The 18,815-nt window shown below is 25.2% G+C and overlaps 2 protein-coding genes across 3 annotated transcripts in view; one reads left to right on the top strand and one right to left on the bottom strand.

Moving 5' to 3' along the window:
- The window catches only part of LOC135930892 (helicase POLQ-like), a 36,682-nt gene extending 24,756 nt beyond the window's left edge, over positions 1 to 11,926 (top strand). Inside the window, exons 17-19 of the mRNA XM_065467691.1 lie at positions 8,779 to 8,892; positions 11,020 to 11,154; positions 11,708 to 11,926. Of these exons, the coding sequence (XP_065323763.1) occupies positions 8,779 to 8,892; positions 11,020 to 11,154; positions 11,708 to 11,782 (324 nt within the window). The 3' untranslated portion in view covers positions 11,783 to 11,926. The remainder of the gene's footprint in view (positions 1 to 8,778; positions 8,893 to 11,019; positions 11,155 to 11,707) is intronic.
- A 2,629-nt stretch (positions 11,927 to 14,555) lies between these two features.
- On the bottom strand, positions 14,556 to 17,676 carry LOC135931213 (KH domain-containing, RNA-binding, signal transduction-associated protein 2-like). 2 transcript variants are annotated; one of them, XM_065468169.1, is made up of 9 exons: positions 17,539 to 17,676; positions 17,168 to 17,292; positions 16,809 to 16,925; positions 16,256 to 16,402; positions 16,050 to 16,180; positions 15,793 to 15,940; positions 15,385 to 15,488; positions 15,253 to 15,290; positions 14,556 to 14,920 (listed from the first exon to the last, which is right to left on the bottom strand). In XM_065468169.1, the coding sequence occupies exons 1-9, from the start codon at positions 17,627 to 17,629 to the stop codon at positions 14,802 to 14,804; spliced, it is 1,020 nt and encodes a 339-aa protein (XP_065324241.1). In that variant the 5' UTR covers positions 17,630 to 17,676; the 3' UTR covers positions 14,556 to 14,801. The 2 variants fall into 2 exon arrangements, with proteins under 2 accessions (XP_065324241.1, XP_065324240.1); XM_065468168.1 differs by having other exon boundaries at positions 14,560 to 14,920; positions 15,253 to 15,296.
- Between the last annotated feature and the right edge of the window lie 1,139 nt (positions 17,677 to 18,815).

Raw genomic sequence — 18,815 nt, 5'->3', positions numbered from 1 at the left:
CCCAGAGTTGGGCAGGTCATCCGGAAAACAGATACAGATTCTTTGTGAAAAAATGAATCTTAGATATAGATACTAATATCTTTTTCAAAATATCAAAAAGATACAAGATAAAAGATACTTGTATCTTTTGCCTAATTAGAGTATCTTAAATACAAGATACTTCTAAATTATCATTACCAATTAAATTAGAATAGTTTGTAAAATACAGTTTTTATTATTAATTTGTGAAGAACATAACATACATATAATAAGAATGAATATTTACAATAATTAATAAAATATTTAATGATGAGTTGATTATAATAATTAGGTATTTTAATATTAGTATTAGCCCATTCTTAGCATAGATGAAGGGAGACTAGTATTTTTAATGGGAGTTGAAATATTAATTTGCAAAAGAGTATTTAAAATAAATTCATTATTTTATAAGATAATCAAATTTTTCAAATATTTATAATTGGACCTTTGCCGTTTCGGCGTACTTAACATTGTGCCAAAACTAAATAACCTTTCAATTGGAGCTGATGAAGGTATTGCAGTATTATATTTATAAAAAAATTTCCTTAATGGAAGGATAATTATTAAGCATTTGTAATGTATTTCGACTTTCTTTAATATAATTTAAAACCCCCAGTTCAATGTTATTTATATTATTGAACTCCGCAACCTTTGTTTTACCAAAAGAAAAATATATATGGATGTGATATTGATATCAAAAAAGCCTCATTATATTCAAATCATAACTAGTATCTTATTAAAAATTTCAAAAAGATACTGAGTACAAGATAAAAATATTTTTGACTTCGATTGAAAAAAAGTTATTAAAAAATTTAAAATCTAGCAATAACTATTATAATTCTGTGTTTGATCATTTTACTCAAAAACAAAGACGAATTATACTTATTTATATATTTTAATCTTTTTATGGTTTGACTAAAAATAAAAATTCTATTGCTTCCATAGTAGTGAATTTGACGCTTCGTCACTGCTTTGAAACTATATAAATATTGAAGTTTATCATAAGTACTTTTGTGGGTTAATACATAAATTCTTTATCATAAAATTAAATTTTTTTATGCTAATATTTAAAGTTTTATCTTGAGGTAATATTAGTTCAAAAATGTATTTTTCTGTAAATGTTTAATTAATCTATATCTAATATTGTTACATTAATATATAACCCATATTAAGATAGTTGATTTTCTTAACTATGTCATATCTTTGTCATCTTTCCTAACTATTCAAAAGTCTGACTTTTAAAACTTTTTCTAAAATTTAAGTGGCACGCTTTTACCTGGTCAGAAAATTGAACTTATTTATGAATGAACATAAAGTAGTAATAATATTTTTAGGGATTTATTTATTATTTATGTCATAGAAAATTTTAAATATATAATATACCAACAATATTAAAAATAATATATTTCCATTGCGATTATTATAATAAGATTACATATTAGTATTGCGCTATATAAATATGATTAAAAGATTGTATGGTAAATTATTAAAAATGGTTTAGTGCGTGTTACCCATATAAATAAAATATCAATGACGAAACAATATAAGGTATATGTAAAAAAAAATTTAATAACTATAAATTTTGAAAATGACGTATACCATTTCTGTCAAACCCGACTATAAATACTCGGATTAATAGTAATGTTATCCTTTATTGACAATATAAAACAATATAGTTTGACAATGGCAGAAAAATTAGAGTGATTTGATTTTTTTGAAGATAAAAATTTTGATATTTCCTCCAAATATTCTATAGGGGTAAAAATACCTCCACAGTATAGTATTATATTTTCATTAATTTTATCATCTAATACACAGTATTTTTTTTTTCTTTCCGTAACCTTTCTGCCATCATCTAATTGAATTAATTTCAAGTCCATATCTTGTTCTATAATTTTTATGGTGTCAATAAAGAGATAAATATTAGGGTGCGAATAAGGAATGTATTCTTTTAATGAGCGATGAAACCCTTCTACATGGTTATTCGTCCTCACGCCCCTAATATCAAATGTATTCCACATTTGATATTTAAATTTTGCATTAAGATTAATCCAAGTATTTTCAAAATAGTTTAAAAAATCATGTATTGAATTTATTCTAAAAACTTCAGCTTGTCGCCTCAGATCGTTAATTAAATATTGCACATCCCTTTCTAACAAAGAAGGAATGGCCATTATAATTCGAAAAAATTTTTTTAGTTCAATATTTTGTCTAAATAGTCGGGTTAGATGACTATCTTGAATGCGCCTAATAACGCACTGACAGAAGTGGAAATAACAACCCTTAACTATAATAGTGCGAAAAACTGCTTTAAGGACTAAGTATACGCCAATTTTAAAATCAATAGTGGCAAAACGGGGGGAAAAAAATAACCCTAAAGATAAACAATGATTTTTTAATAATAAAAACATATTTAAATAAGTATTTTTATATTTATCTGGCAATAAAAATGTATGCACAAATAATTAGAGTATGATTAATTAAAATAGAAATAGTATAAAATTGTTTAAATAATTTAGGAGAGGCATTAAAAGTACCGTCTAAAAAAATTTTTATTTGTGCATACATTTTTATTGGCAGATAAATATAAATACTTATTTAAATATGTTTTTATTATTAAAAAATCATTGTTTATCTTTAGGGTTATTTTTCCCCCCGTTTTGCCACTATTGATTTTGAAATTGGCTTATACTTAGCCCTTAAAGCAGTTTTTCGCACTATTATAGTTAAGGGCTGTTATTTCCACTTCTGTCAGTGCGTTATTAGGCGCATTCAAGATAGTCATCTAACCCGACTATTTAGACAAAATATTGAACTAAAAAAAATTTTTCGATTTATAATGGCCACTCCTTTTTTGTTAGAAAGGGATGTGCAATAATTAATTAAGGCGACAAGCTGAAGTTTTTAGAATAAATTCTATACATGATTTTTTAAACTATTTTGAAAATACTTGGATTAATCTTAATGCAAAATTTAAATATCAAATGTGGAATACATTTGATATTAGGGGCGTGAAGACGAATAACCATGTAGAAGGGTTTCATCGCTCATTAAAGCAATACATTCCTTATTCGCACCCTAATATTTATCTCTTTATTGACACCATAAAAATTATAGAACAAGATATGGACTTGAAATTAATCCAATTAGATGAAGGCAGAAAGGTTACGGAAAGAAAAAAAAAATACTGTATATTAGATGATAAAATTAATGAAAATATAATACTATACTGTGGAGGTATTTTTACCCCTATACAATATTTGGAGAAAATATTAAAATTTTTATATTCAAAAAAATCAAATCACTCTAATTTTTCTGCCATTGTCAAACTATATTGTTTTATATTGTCAATAAAGGATAACATTACTATTAATCCGAGTATTTATAGTCGGGTTTGACAGAGGTGGTATACGTCATTTTCAAAATTTATAGTTATTAAATTTTTTTTACATATACCTTATATTGTTTCGTCATTGATATTTTATTTATATAGTTAACACGCACTAAACCATTTTTAATAATTTACCATACAATCTTTTATATTTATATAGCGCAATACTAATATGTAATCTTATTAATCGCAATGGAAAATATATTATTTTTAATATTGTTGGTATATTATATATTTTAAATTTTCTATGACATAAATAATAAATAAATCCCTAAAAATATTATTACTACTTTTATGTTCATTCTTGAATAAGTTCAATTTTCTGACCAGGTAAAAGCGTGCCACTTAAATTTTAGAAAAAGTTTTAAAAGTCAGACTTTTGAATAGTTAGGAAAGATGACAAAGATATGACATAGTTAAGAAAATCAACTATCTTAATATGGGTTATATATTAATGTAACAATATTGTATAATAGGGTAGGTATATAGATTAATTAAACATTTACAGAAAAATACATTTTTGAACTAATATTACCTCAAGATAAAACTTTAAATATTAGCATAAAAAAATTTAATTTTATGATAAAGAATTTATGTATTAACCCACAAAAGTACTTATGATAAACTTCAATATTTATATAGTTTCAAAGCAGTGACGAAGCGTCAAATTCACTACTATGGAAGCAATAGAATTTTTATTTTTAGTCAAACCATAAAAAGATTAAAATATATAAATAAGTATAATTCGTCTTTGTTTTTGAGTAAAATGATCAAACACAGAATTATAATAGTTATTGCTAGATTTAAAATTTTTTAATAACTTTTTTTCAATCGAAGTCAAAAATATTTTTATCTTGTACTCAGTATCTTTTTGAAATTTTAATAAGATACTAGTTATGATTTGAATATAATGAGGCTTTTTTGATATCAATATCACATCCATTATATTTTTCTTTTGGTAAAACAAAGGTTGCGGAGTTCAATAATATAAATAACATTGAACTGGGGGTTTTAAATTATATTAAAGAAAGTCGAAATACATTACAAATGCTTAATAATTATCCTTCCATTAAGGAAATTTTTTATAAATATAATACTGCAATACCTTCATCAGCTCCAATTGAAAGATTATTCAGTTTTGGCACAATTTTAAGTACGCCGAAACGGCAAAGGTCCAATTATAAATATTTGAAAAATTTGATTATCTTATAAAATAATGAATTTATTTTAAATACTCTTTTGCAAATTAATATTTCAACTCCCATTAAAAATACTAGTCTCCCTTCATCTATGCTAAGAATGGGCTAATACTAATATTAAAATACCTAATTATTATAATCAACTCATCATTAAATATTTTATTAATTATTGTAAATATTCATTCTTATTATATGTATGTTATGTTCTTCACAAATTAATAATAAAAACTGTATTTTACAAACTATTCTAATTTAATTGATAATGAAGTATCTTGTATTTAAGATACTCTAATTAGGCAAAAGATACAAGTAACTTTTATCTTGTATCTTTTTGATATTTTGAAAAAGATAAGTATCTATATCTAAGATTCATTTTTTCACAAAGAATCTGTATCTGTTTTCCGGATGACCTGCCCAACTCTGGGTATTGTTTATAATTAAAAGGCGTCATGTCTAAGCAAGGATTTATAAATTCCTTTGCATGATAAGAATATCCTTCACAATCTTGAACTGATATCTATAGATAATGGGAAAAAAAATGATATTTATATCTTTTTCTATATATGAGTTTTAATATTATATATATATTTTTTTATTATATTAGTCTTAATATTTTTATAATATATATTTATTTAAATTATATGCTCATACATATAACATAAAATTTGCATCTAAATATTTTTATTTTTTGATAAAAAGGCGTTAAATAAAAGTATAGATGCATATACTTTTTATACAACTGTGATAATCATAATAAATTTTCAATAACATAATTACAATTATTAAACATTAATTAAGTAAGGAAAAAAAATATAATAAAAAAAATAAGCATTTTTTTATTTGCTTCGTCACTGATTCAAAGATATATTTATAATATAATCGTGCTGTCTGTTATATATTAATAGATCTAGAAGAGTTTTCTAAAATATTGTAAATTATCTGCAATTTATAATATATTATCTTAATTAATTAAATTTTTTAATATATTCTTTTCTATTATTAATATAAAATATGATCATATATTTTATATACAATTATTATAATATTGATTGTATATAATCTATATTGATTGCTATTTAGCAATTTATATTTAATTTTATTTAAAATAAAAAGTATATTTTAATTTATTTGTCTAATCTGTTACATCATTTCAAAATTATACAAATATTATCTCGCTTCAAATATATATGTGGCCATTTTAGGTCATTTTACTTTTTTTCATAAATGTTTATACGTAATGGTGAACCCTAACCGATTAAAAGCTTTAAAAAATTATTGTAAATATATATTTGATATTTTACTTTGGCATTCTGCAGTGCATACATTTGATGCTATAATATAAAATTTCTAATTTTCTTAGTGTTTATAATTGTTGCGATATATCTTTAACCTCTTTAATTTTCATAATTACTTCAAATACAATTTTGGGAATCTTCGAGATTTTTTTATGAATCTTGGCAATACGACAAAACGCCTACATAATCTTCATACGAATTTATTTATTTTTTTAATTTACCAATCCCCCCCCCCCCCCAATTTCGATTATTCATACTTTGTTCTTTTTTTAAAAAAATTTGATCCGCCCCCCCCCCACACATTTTTCTTTTTGTTTTGTTTTTAATAATTCCATCAAATCTAATCTTATTTTATTTTTTTTAAAATATTTCATCTTACTTGTTACCCCCCTAATTTAGATTGTTCATATACTTTTATAGCCAATGTATTTTTTTTCAATTTTGATATTTTTTCCCCATAATATTTTTGTGTTCTTTTCACCCATTCAAAGTTATAATATCTGTTAATATATTTTTTTTTGTTTTCTCCCTTTCAAAGCCATCTCCATGGTAAACTCTTGTTGCGAAGTATGCTTAAAAATAATATCGCTTAATTCTAATGGGGTTATATAGTTCACCCGCTTGCCCCAATTCTGGAAAATTTTCCCACTCCTCTCGCCCAGATCCTTTTATTAGAGCTCCTTACTCGTATGACTCCAGTCTGATTTGTTGTACCTCAAGCCCTGTTGATTTATTTCTTAATTCGCATTAGCCCCCAGTTCTTTTTAGGATCCCTATATCTGCCCGAGAGTCTATCTCAAGTTTCCTTACGTCTCTTATGAATAATTTAAACTGAGATTTCTCCTCAAAATAGCAAAAATTTTTAGAATAATTTTATAATTAATTTTAAAATCATCTTTTTACTTAAAAATGTGCATTGCTAAGATATTTTTCAAAAAAAAAATTTTTTTAATGTAGACGAAAATAAGTTTGGTATTATCCAAATAGAGGGCGAGAAATTATGGGTTGACACTAATTTGGGAAAAAGTAATTCGCCATTTTTAAAAACGAGCGTTCATAAATCAATAAAATTTACCAATTTTACCATTCCTAATAAGAAAATCTCCATAATAACAGCATCAAGAAGTGCCTCTTCTTATGGTATTTGTAAATCAATTTGCAATTGCCAAAAAAGTTGCAACAATAAGAGATGCCAATGTTTTTAAAAATGGCATTAATTGTTCCACAAAATGTCACTTAAATATTTGTAAATAATAAATAATTGTTCAAAATTATATTTTAAATTAATTATCAAAATCAATAAAATATGTTGTTGATTATATGGCTTGAAAAAAATATAAGAAAAATTTATAATACCATTTTAAAATTTGTGAATCGATACCATAGTTTCAAATATAACTGAAATTTTGACATTTAAAAATATTACAAATTGTTGAAGATGCGTAAGTAACCGTAAACAATTTGCCAAATATGAATACTTACATAAAATTATTTTAGCTAAAATATTAATCGGGCCGTTTTAAAATATCGACCCAAATCAGGCTTTTTAACAACACTATTGTGATTAATGTAGAATAAAATAATAAAGCTTTTTTATTTATAATTAGAATAAGATTAATAAATAAGGTTTATAATTTTTCTTAGTTTTCCTTATAAAAATTTCATTTTTGTATATTTCGCTACAAAATCACACTAACTGTGATTAAAAAAACATGTTTACTCTACCCAAGTAGAGGCTATGCAAATTAAATTTTTATTTAGCCTGAGCCCATTGTAACTTATTCTAAAACCCTATCTCAGTTATTGATATATACCAATTTATTTTTAGGGAAAATATTTAAATTTATTTAAATAAAAAGCTTTTTAATTTTTATAGTAATTTGTTTTCTTTCGTTTATTCTCAGTAAACTATAATTTTGGATTTTTTAAATTAAACCATAACTCGACCAGATATAAATTTTTTTATCCCAAAACTGACTTGCTTGCAGGGCTATATTATCTAACAATAAAAACAACCCCGGATCTTAACCATCCAACCACGGGACTGAACCAAGGGTCTGTGCTCCGAGCAGGCCTGAGCACAAAAATGGTTCGTAAATTTTATAACCAAGCAAATTAACAACACTAGGCTGCCACATTATTTTTGGGTCAGACAACTAATGCTAAATATAATATTTTTAATGGTTAAAGTCGAAAGTTCGTATATTTTTTTTAAAGCTTAGAATTCAAATTTATGGCCTCTTTATGCCTAAAAAATTATCACTAGCTTGGACACATCTACCAAGTAATTTTATGCAGACCGAACTTCTAACCTTTCAGCCCTTCCGCAACGGCTCAACTCCCATCACAATTTATATTTTATACTACCTATAACTTCATTTCGTCCAGATCTTTTTTTTACATTTGAAATTCATTCTTTCACTGCATAGATCGAGAATGAGCGAACAACTCTTGGAAGATATTATGTTAATACGTCTAAATAAAATTTTTGAAATTGATACATAATTATGCTTTGTATTTTTAAATATATTTTGCCTACAAATAAAATTAAAATAAATTATTTTACACTTAAGTTTATGTCTTATTTTTTAATTATGATTTTTTGAATATATAAAAAAATTTAAAACTTCAATAAAAATAAAATATTTTAGAATTTCATAAAACTGAACTTTAAAAAGGAAGTTATCCCGATTAAATGCTACCGACGAAAATTTTAGAATAACAGAATTTCAAAAACAAACTTTTTTTTTACGAATAATTTAAAACTCGAAAGATTCGCAATCGGAGACATGGGTTTTTTTTTGAAGTCCCATGCATGAGCCATCTTTGATTCTATACGTTCAATTACTAAGTTTTTTTAAATATATTTATTAAGGAATTTGACGAATTGTGGGCCCTGAAAGATTTGCTAGGAACCTTTGTCAAGCAATTCCATCATTTAGTTTCGAAAGATTTGCTGCCTCTCGTCGAATTACCTGGAGTCAAAATCGTAATTCCTTCGAATAATTTATGGCGAAGGGGGGGGGGGGGTTATCCTTTATAAATTTATTAGAATACCCGCTCCTTGAATTTCAGGCAAATTTGTCGTGAACTTTTGAATTTTTTTATAAATCAATATATACAAAGGTTAACGGCGAAATATTTCCTGAAATTTATATAGTGGATAATCTACACATGTTGAATAACATTTCAAGTGAACTCGGATTTTACAAATTTAAAAATAGGATTATATCGGAGATTGATTCATAACTGTGCTTTGTATTTTTATATATATTTTGCCTATAAATAAAATAAAAATTTAATTTTTTTATCAATTCAGAAATTTCTAAACCCGAACTGAACCGGGACCAAACCCAGGGTTTCAAACCGAACCGCCAAACCGGAATGAACCGTAACCTTAATCGAACCGTTATGAAGAAAATATAAAAAGAGCGAACCGAACCGTTATAAATATTTTAAACCGGTTCAAAACGGTTTTAAAAAATAAATAATTAATTTTATTAACCTAAATTTGAAATTTTAATTTTCCTTGGGGGCATTTTTTAAATTGGTGATTTCTTTTCAAATTAAATATTTTTATATTATCAACATTAAATGCCAAGTTTATTTTTTGCTTCTTTAAATACTTAATTTAATTTATTAGAGATTAGGCAAATTATCTGTTAATTAGATAAGATTTATTAAAATCACGCATAATTATTTATATATATATAAGTTATTAATAAGCTTTTATAATAATTTAGGAAAAAATTAAATAATTATACTATTAATAACTAACATCTAATAGAAATCAAGTATTACATTCATTTTTATATTATATGGTTTATTTTTTATCTCATTACAAAAACTTAGATAATAGAATTTAAATGACAATAAATAAAATGGTCAACAATATTTTAATGATATAATAATTTTTTATTTATAATCATATTGTTTTTTTAAATTCAAATTCAGAATTCTAATATTCATTTAAGTCATTATAAATTATTTATTATTAAAATAATATTTTTAACATTTGAAGAAAGATAGATCCCCAAAAAACATCTTTGTCAAACTTGGAACTTGATACAAAGTCTTAATAATCAGAATATTGAAATTCTAAATACTATGCCTACGTATTCGCATTCGAAAGATAATTTAGATGATGATTTTGAAGATTTCGCATGATAGGCTTAATAAGAATAATTCTCAGGGCATAGAACATTATAATAAATGTATAGAAATAGAATGAATATATAATTCGGTCATTTGATAATATAGAGAGATTAGAAAAAAATATTAATCTTTTGAATTATTGGGAAAATGTAGATAATAGTATACCAGTACTTTATAAGTTAGCTATAACTGTGCTAGCAGTTCCAGCTACGCAGGTATCCGTAGAAAGAGCATTTTCTAGCCTTAAGTTTATACTCTCTGCGCAGAGAACTAAATTAAATCCTGAAATATTAGAAAATATTTTAGTTATCCCTTAGTATACATTTTATTATATTTATGCGTTATTTTATTCATCATTGTATTTAAGCATGTTTGTTTTTATCTTATTTATTTATGAAATAAAAAATTTAATTTGTCTAATTTATATTTACTAAGTTTAATATAAATATCTATTAGATTATTATTGTTAAATTAAATAAGAAATTATAAATTAAAAGGATTTTTCTCTAAAATTAATATATACATTGTTAATGATTAATTTTTTTTTTAAATCAAATTTATAAAAACCGTAACAAACCAAAAAGAACCGTTATAAATTATAAACCGAACCGATATGAATTTTTTTTAAAAAACCGAAATGGAACAAAACCTTTATAAAATTTTAAACTAAAAACCGGAACGAACCGAACCGTTATGCTTAACGGTTCGAAACCCTGACCAAACCTATGTTCAAAAATATTCCTTTGAACCGAACCTAACCCACTTAGAATTTTTTTTACCTTGAACCGGGTTCGCATCCCTGCTAAAACCCACTCATTGCAAACATCTGTGTTATTAAATAAAAACATTTAAAATTCAGGACTGTATTGGGACGCCTGCCCCGTTTTGATCCGTGAGTGATGTTTGACCTATTTTTCTCTAATTAAAATTATATTCACGGAATAAATTAATATAAAAATAGGGTAGGATTCGACAATTATTCAATGCGGGTTACAAGACGTTGTTCCAAATCGCTAAAGCCCAACCCGAGACATTGACAAAGGATATCAAGTTTCTATCCAAGGAATTGGCTAACCAGTTAATTTCTTCCGCGAAGGTTTACAAAATATATATATGTTATAAATATATTTTATGTTTAAAATTTCTGATTTTAAAATAAGAGGTATTTTAGAAAGAAATTGTAAATTATGATCCGGCCAAGTGTTGTTAAATTAGCGCGCTACCGCTAACAGATGTTTTTTAGGTTGAAGTTGCTTGTTTTATTGGACGATATTACCCTTTATTTTATGCATCAATTATTCGGTTCAAAATATTTTGTGATATGAGAAAAGGAATTTCAGAATATCCTCCTTCTATGACTATCTCTATTGACGGAGTTTTATATTTCGAAATTTTGATAAATTCTATTTATTATAATACAGTTTGTGAAAAAATTATTTAGTATTTATTACTATACAAAAAAAATTTAAGTAACGAAGTAACGCGTTACTTAACTACTCTCTGAAAAGGAGCGCGTTATTAGCTACCGCTATTTTTTTTTAACTTTGACAACTTGGATCCGATGCATTAGTTAAGGATAGTTAATTCAATTGAGAGTATAATGTATGATTAAAAATGTAAAATTAAAAATAAATTTAAATTTGTTTTAGGTGTTAATCAGGGAAAAGGTGGAGACTTTAGAAGATGAAGCTTTGAATATTATTTCTCAATTGAATATCTCCTAGATTATACAAACACAAAGACGCAACACGATTTTATAAAACTTATTTATTCTTACAAATTATTTATAAAAAAATGCAAACTTTATTTAATTTTTTATGATTATATGACGATACATAAAATTATCATTATTAAAATTGCAATAATTTAACGAGACATATTTATTTTTTGGTATTTTAAATTACAATGTTATAAATAAAGAAAATCTTTGGAAATTATTTTGTTTAGGGGTTTACAATTGACAATTTTATGCTTATCTTAGGATGGATTGCCACATTCAATCTTTAAAATTCACAGGGACCTAAAGAGCAGTGTTGTTTAAGGACTCAATTTGAGCCGATTTTTAAAAACAGCTAACAATGTTTTATTCGTGAAATATATTATGCAAGCCTAAAGATTTTGCCTATAGATGACACAAAATTTTTTTTCTGGCCAAAATATTGAGTTAGTCGTTTTTCAAAATCGGTTCAAATCGAGCCACAACACTACTAAGGAGTAGTATTCCCTCGTCACACTCACACCACATGTATTTGGGATCAAAAAAATTTCAGGAAATTAAGCTTTTTGAGGTAGCGTCAAAGTCGTCGTACAATTTTACTATTATTATTCGACGAATGGTTATAAAATAAAGCAGCCCTATACTTAGAAAATATTTAAACTTTTTGGAAAGTTCACATTATTAGTGCCCGTTGGGGGGGGGGTTCTTTTTATCTCTAGCATGTTATAATAACTTTACAAAAAGATACCTCCAGCCCATTAATTTTTTTGTGCAAATGTTCTGGCCATCACATTTTTATTATTTATATCTAATTTCTTTTTACATTTATGTCAATTTAGGATCTTATATCTTTCTTCTATGCATTATTTATAGATTTAGTATTTTAGATAGACAGCTCTAACCAAAGAATTAAGCATATTGTAATTTATTTTCAATTATTATTCATTAAAATCAAAATAATATTAAAATTCTAATCTCCAGGTTGGCCTATTATGATTTTATGAAAAATTAGAGATTTGCAAGGCCTTCCTTGATTATTTATGCATAAATTCTTCAGCCCACCCCAAGAAACGGATTGCTCCTGTTAAATTTTTGCTTGGTCTGGCTTGTATAATTTTTTTTCAAATCCCAGCCCACAGGCTGGATACTGGTTAAGCTTTAAAGATCGTTGACCTACGCTACCAACCACATCATTAATTTATCAGTATACGTTATTAAGACATCCCCTCTTTTGTGTAGTTATTTATATCAGATAATATTATTATAAAGTCATTCTATAGTAACCCCTACAGTTAACACCCACAATTATCACTCTCCTCCCTATCGGAATACCAATTAATGACTAATCATAATTTTTAAATGATATTTTGCCAAGAATGAACATGAATATTTTCTTTTTTTTATATGAAATGAAAAATCATTTCAGAATAAAAATCATATCAAAAGTTGTTAGAATATTAAATGAATATACGCTGAAAAATTAACTGTGAAATTGATATTTATTTGGCACTAATTTTTTTTTTTTTAATTTTTAAAATAATACCAATTGAGTCGGGCCTGAAAGTACAAAACCTGGACGACAAAGATTATAAGTGCAATTGGTACATCTACAGGGCTGGTAAATATTCTATTTAAATATATAAAAGATCCCCTTCCATCCTCGCATTATAATTTCTCCATATACCTAACTTTTTTAAAATTTCATTAAAAATATTTTGATGGATATATTCCTTTTTTTTATTTAAGATAAGTTCTTTTATTAAATTTTAAAAAATATATTGAAAATAGCATAATATATAGAATGTAAACAATTTAAAACAAAACATAAAAAATATACGATAAAACATGTAAGGGGGAGGGGGGGGGGGGTGCGTCAAAGGAGGCTCTAAGTTCAGGTGAAGTTAATTCTACAATTCGATAGGGCAAAAAATTCATTAACTTAATTTAGCCCTTTTTTTTAAATTTATTTCCAGTGTCATTGATTCTATCTAGACTTGAAGTATCAAATCTTTACATCTTTTTAGTTTATATTATTTATTAAATTGAATAAAAAATGGGCAAGAAAATTTTGTTTTGGCAATGAAATATCAAATTATTATTTACAAACACTTGAAACTTTATCGAAAAAGGAAATGGGCTTTTAATTAAACATTTCTAAAATATAATTACAGGATATTTAACATCCAATTAATGAAAGTTTGGTATGGATTTTTAAAATAGATTTTGGAAACAGCCTTTAGTAAAAAAAAATTACACCTGTTTTGTCCATCATAATATTAAATTTGTATTAAATATTCCAGAATCTGCAATGAACTTAACTTTCAAACTATAGCCAACGTTAACTATAGTGGAATAATGGCTAAATGTCGACTAATTTAGCTCAATCTTAGGCGCCTGCTAGAGAAAATCCATTAATAAAGGTTTAATTTATATTATATTCTTTTTTGGCTAAAAAATTGGTATAGCAGACAAAAATTGGCGTAAAATAGAAATTACCCAATTGTTAGCTAAAAAGTTATTTTTCCAGTAACAGAAATGTATTCCAGAATGTTAAGAATACCTACCCTACATTAAGTTCATGACAAGACTATCTAAAAATGAGCCTGACCAGATTTCTAAATTTTAAAAACCGTTCTCAAAAATTGGTTAAATAACAGATTGACGCTATGCAAATCATAAATACTTACAGAATAGAATAGATAAAAAAAGGTTAACATGAAGGGATAATATTTTTTTATTTACAAAATAAATTCACAAACATTTAAAATGAATAAATTTGCAGATAAAATAATTGCTACAATTATTTTAATATATACAAAAGAATAAATGGATTGATAAAATACTTTTAAATCTAAATAATAATAATACATTTTAATTATATGATGTAAAGTGTTACAATCACGCCAAAAATTTTTTATAAAAATTAGGTAATATATTATTACAAATTCTACAAATTTTTAAAATAAGTGTCATATACATCTATTTTTAATTTAAGGTGTAGTGTTCCGTACATAATTTCCAAATTTTTACCATCTTGCTCCTGGTCTTCCTCTTTCAAGGTGAGGTTGCTTGTGAGAAGGCATGGATGGACTGTTATCATAAGGCTGTTTGAATTGCCCTGAACCATAGCCATCCTGAGGTGCCACTTAAATAAAATATATATATAATTACAAAACAATTAATCATTTTTTAAAAAAACGTAGACCCAATTTGAATAACATGTTTTTCGATTTGGAAACGTGAATATATGAAACAAATTAAGCTGGAGCCAAGGTTCCTATTTGTTTAAGCACGTACTATGATCAATATATACATTTGCTATATTGCCCAAATACTCATACCACAAAACATTAATTTTATAAGTAATTATTTATTCTTGAGCACATAATAACAGTTTGAAGGTCATATTGTGCAAAAGAAAACTTATAATTTTGTGGATGTAAATATTAAGCAAATTTAAATAATAATTTTGCTTACAGTGATTGTATTCAGTAGACGGCATGGGCCTTCCATATCTGTCACTTTAAAAAAATGAATTATATTCAAAACACAAAATATAATGAAATTAAAAATTATTAACATAAGCATTGAGAAAATCACAATACATACCCTCTTCCATGTTGAGGTGGTGGTTGATGCATGTAGGAAGAACCATTGTTGTAGTGACTTGGTGGAACTCCACCTCCACTTGGCCCATAGCCATCACCATATGACTAAAAATATAATACAATGATATGTATTAATATATCCATCAGCAAGCTAGATAGCTTAAAATGCTAACAAAGTGAGCATTCTAATTAATAAGCAATTATATATTTGTTTGATATATTCGGCACATTTCAAACTTAAAAAAGTAGAATGTTTCTTTATATTATCATATTTATATTGGTCATCTTCTGGAGCATTAAATTTACACAAAAAAATAAATACGTGGCAAGATAACCAAATTTGGGATTATTCAATGCAAATAAAAGATAATATTTTATAGTGTAACTCAGTTATTGTAATAAGACTTACATATTCCATTTCTCCTCCATAGCCACCACCATATTGGGCAGGGGGTGGAGGTCCAGCATGATGGGGAGGAGCGTATCTCTTGTGAGGTGTGGGTACACCTTGACCACCTATAGGAGGAGGGGGTCCACTCATACCAATAGATGTCCTCCTAAGATAGTATAGAATGTAATTTTAAATTTATTTCTTATAGAAATTCAATCACTTATAATTTAGATAAAAAAATGCTTGTTTGAAATATTTTTTATATAATAATGTACATTTTTTTGTTCCCAGGTTGAGGTGTTTTCCAAGAATTAGGTGGCTGTGGATGATGCATAGGGGGTCCAGTTTGTTGAATCATAGAAAGTTCCTCAAACTGAGCAGCTCTAATGTCATCATTGAAATCTTGCTATAATTCAAAATGGGTAAATTTTAAGATCATGTTTGTAAAGTTAGAAGTAAAATATATTTAAAATTATTTTACTGGTGTTAGGTAGCTCTTTAACAAAGAAATAGCATGGGCAACTCTACTATAAGCCTCTAGTGGTGGTGCATAAGATTCAATGAAAACATGTAAATCTTGTCTCAAGTGGTTATATTTAGGGTCACCAGTACTTAACAATTTATCCTCCTATTTAAAAAATATATTGTATATTACATTATGTAATTAAAATAAAATTTATCAATCATTTGTTTAATATATTTGGCATATTCACAAACTTAAAAAAGTAATATTTCTTTTAAGTATCATATTTACATTGGTCATCTTATGGAGCTTTTAAAAATATAAAATGTGTGGTTGTTGTTAGGCTCGATTTTTTAATATGGGTAACCCAATATTTTAGCCAAAAATATTATACAAGCTGAAGATTTTGCTAATAGATGGTAGAAAGGTTTGGACATTCATTACCAAAATTTCTAAACATGCATAACATTTTTTAGCTAAAATATTGATAGCTGTTTTTAAAAATAGAACTGTTTAACAACACTAGTGGTAGACAGCCAAATAAATTAGGATTTTAAAAAAATAAATTTACCTCTTCTTTGCTTCTGACAGATCCTCTGCCTAAAACAGACATTCTGCATCCAGTCTGTTCTTGAAGTCTCTTTAATGAATTTCCTTTAGGTCCCAATATTTTGCCAACAAAGTTGAACTATAAATAAACATTACATTTTTATAAATCTTAAAAAAGTCACTTGGCAATTTAATGATATCATATTTACTTTATATTCATTTTAAGAGTACTAATGATTATTTAACATTATTATGAGATTAAAAATTAATATATAATAGCTTTTAAATATTTAAAAATATACATAAAATTATATGTTAAAAATAATTTTTAAAATAATGTATATTTTATGTTGTAATTTTTGTTTATAGTTTTTTGAATACTTTAGGAAATTCTTTTATTGGTATCATTATTCTTTCTCTTATCTTTATGGGTTTTTCTTTAGTGGCATCTATAAATTTTAAGGCTTCGTCTGTTTCAGTAAGCCCAGTTTCTAGTTTATCAATTTCTAATTAATGTTGTTTTATTGAATTTTTATAGCGATTGTTGACCATTTTTTATCGTGATTTTAGTTTGTTTTCAAAATAAATTTATATTTTTATAATGTATTATTATAATTTAGTTGAATATATATATAATTAATTATTTTATATGAATTAAAATGTTAAAAATATATTATAAGTTATAACTATTAATATAGAAAATAGCAAAATTTAAGATAAATTACATGTAAATAAATATATAAAAAAGTAACCTTTATCAACTATTGCTATAACTTTCCTAAGACTATTGTCAATTTTAGTTCTTTCTTCTTTCAATTCTTTATAATAGGATGTATCGGCCATGATTATAAATTGTAGATTCTAAAAACGGAATTTAAGCTAGTTTGGGAATTAAATTGGTGCAAAATATCAAAATTATATTAAATAATTAATTTTTAAAAATATTATAATAATGTAAATTCTAAACATTATTAATAAAATATATATTTTACAACATTATAATTTTTATAAATTTAATAAGGTATGAATTATGAATCACAACAAATATACATCAAATTTGGATAAAAGAATTTGTTAATTTTTATTTAAATAAAAAATAATTACTAATTCTGACAGAACACTCAGTACGTTTTGAATATTACATAGAAAATATATCTATATATTTATATTGTATAAAAAAAAAATATTATAAACAATAATCATTTATAAAAACCTGTTTACTAAAGAATAAAATGAACCCACAAATTTAAAGTATATTTAATCCAAAGGCTTAGCCAGGTGGGGGGGGGGCAAGGGGAAATTTCCCTCCTTCTTCAAAAATATATCACTTTTCGTAAATATCATTTTAAACTAATAAAAAATACGTTCCTTAGTCCCCCTCCCGTCTCTCAAAAATGTATGCATATATCTTCTTAAACAATAATGAAAGAAATAATATGGTTTAAAAAATTTTTAGATTTAAACTATTGAATATAATTTTTATTTTGTAAAAAGATTTATATATAAATATATATAAAAAAAGTGATACCAAAAAATGTATTTTAAAAAATGAAATATAAGCCATATATAAGTCATAAGACAAAAATCAATTTTTTATAATTACTATTAATAGATCTATAAAAATACTAAGTAAAATAATATATAAATATGATTTTTTATAATTTTATATAGTGAATTATTTTAATTTATTTTTCTTAATAAAAGTAAAATTTAATTACAAAATTATTAATAATTAATTTATAAATTTAATAAAAAATTAACATAACCATATTCCCATTTTTTTTAAATTTCCTTCCAATTTATTTTTAAAATATATTTTGCAATTTTTTGACCGAGCAACAAGCATTATATTTGTTTTAAGATTGATATGGACATAAGAAAATATCTTTTAAATAATGTAAATGAAAAAGGTAATTCTATATTTATTATAATAAACATTGATTTCCTACCAAGATCATCATCGCAAGAAAATTGATTTAATTTCAAGTGAAAATAGGGTATCAGAATTATTATGTAACAATCATGAAAA

Source organism: Gordionus sp. m RMFG-2023, chromosome 1 (genome assembly GCF_954871325.1).
Source record: "Gordionus sp. m RMFG-2023 chromosome 1, tfGorSpeb1-WG-v2, whole genome shotgun sequence".
NCBI classification, from domain to species: domain Eukaryota; kingdom Metazoa; phylum Nematomorpha; class Gordioida; order Chordodea; family Parachordodidae; genus Gordionus; species Gordionus sp. m RMFG-2023.
Note: the sequence above shows the minus strand (reverse complement) of the source record. Positions and strands in the feature narration are given on the sequence as shown.

Bases quoted from the DNA above. Each gene is read 5' to 3' on its own strand.
- LOC135931213 (XM_065468168.1), bottom strand. From the start codon at position 17,629: ATGGCCGATACATCCTATTATAAAGAATTGAAAGAAGAAAGAACTAAA. The intron at 15,489-15,792 runs GTAAGTCTTATT...TTATATTTTTAG, and splicing joins ATGGAGGAGAAATGGAATAT to TCATATGGTGATGGCTATGG. The intron at 15,297-15,384 runs GTATGTATTGTG...ATTTTTTTAAAG, and splicing joins CCACCTCAACATGGAAGAGG to TGACAGATATGGAAGGCCCA.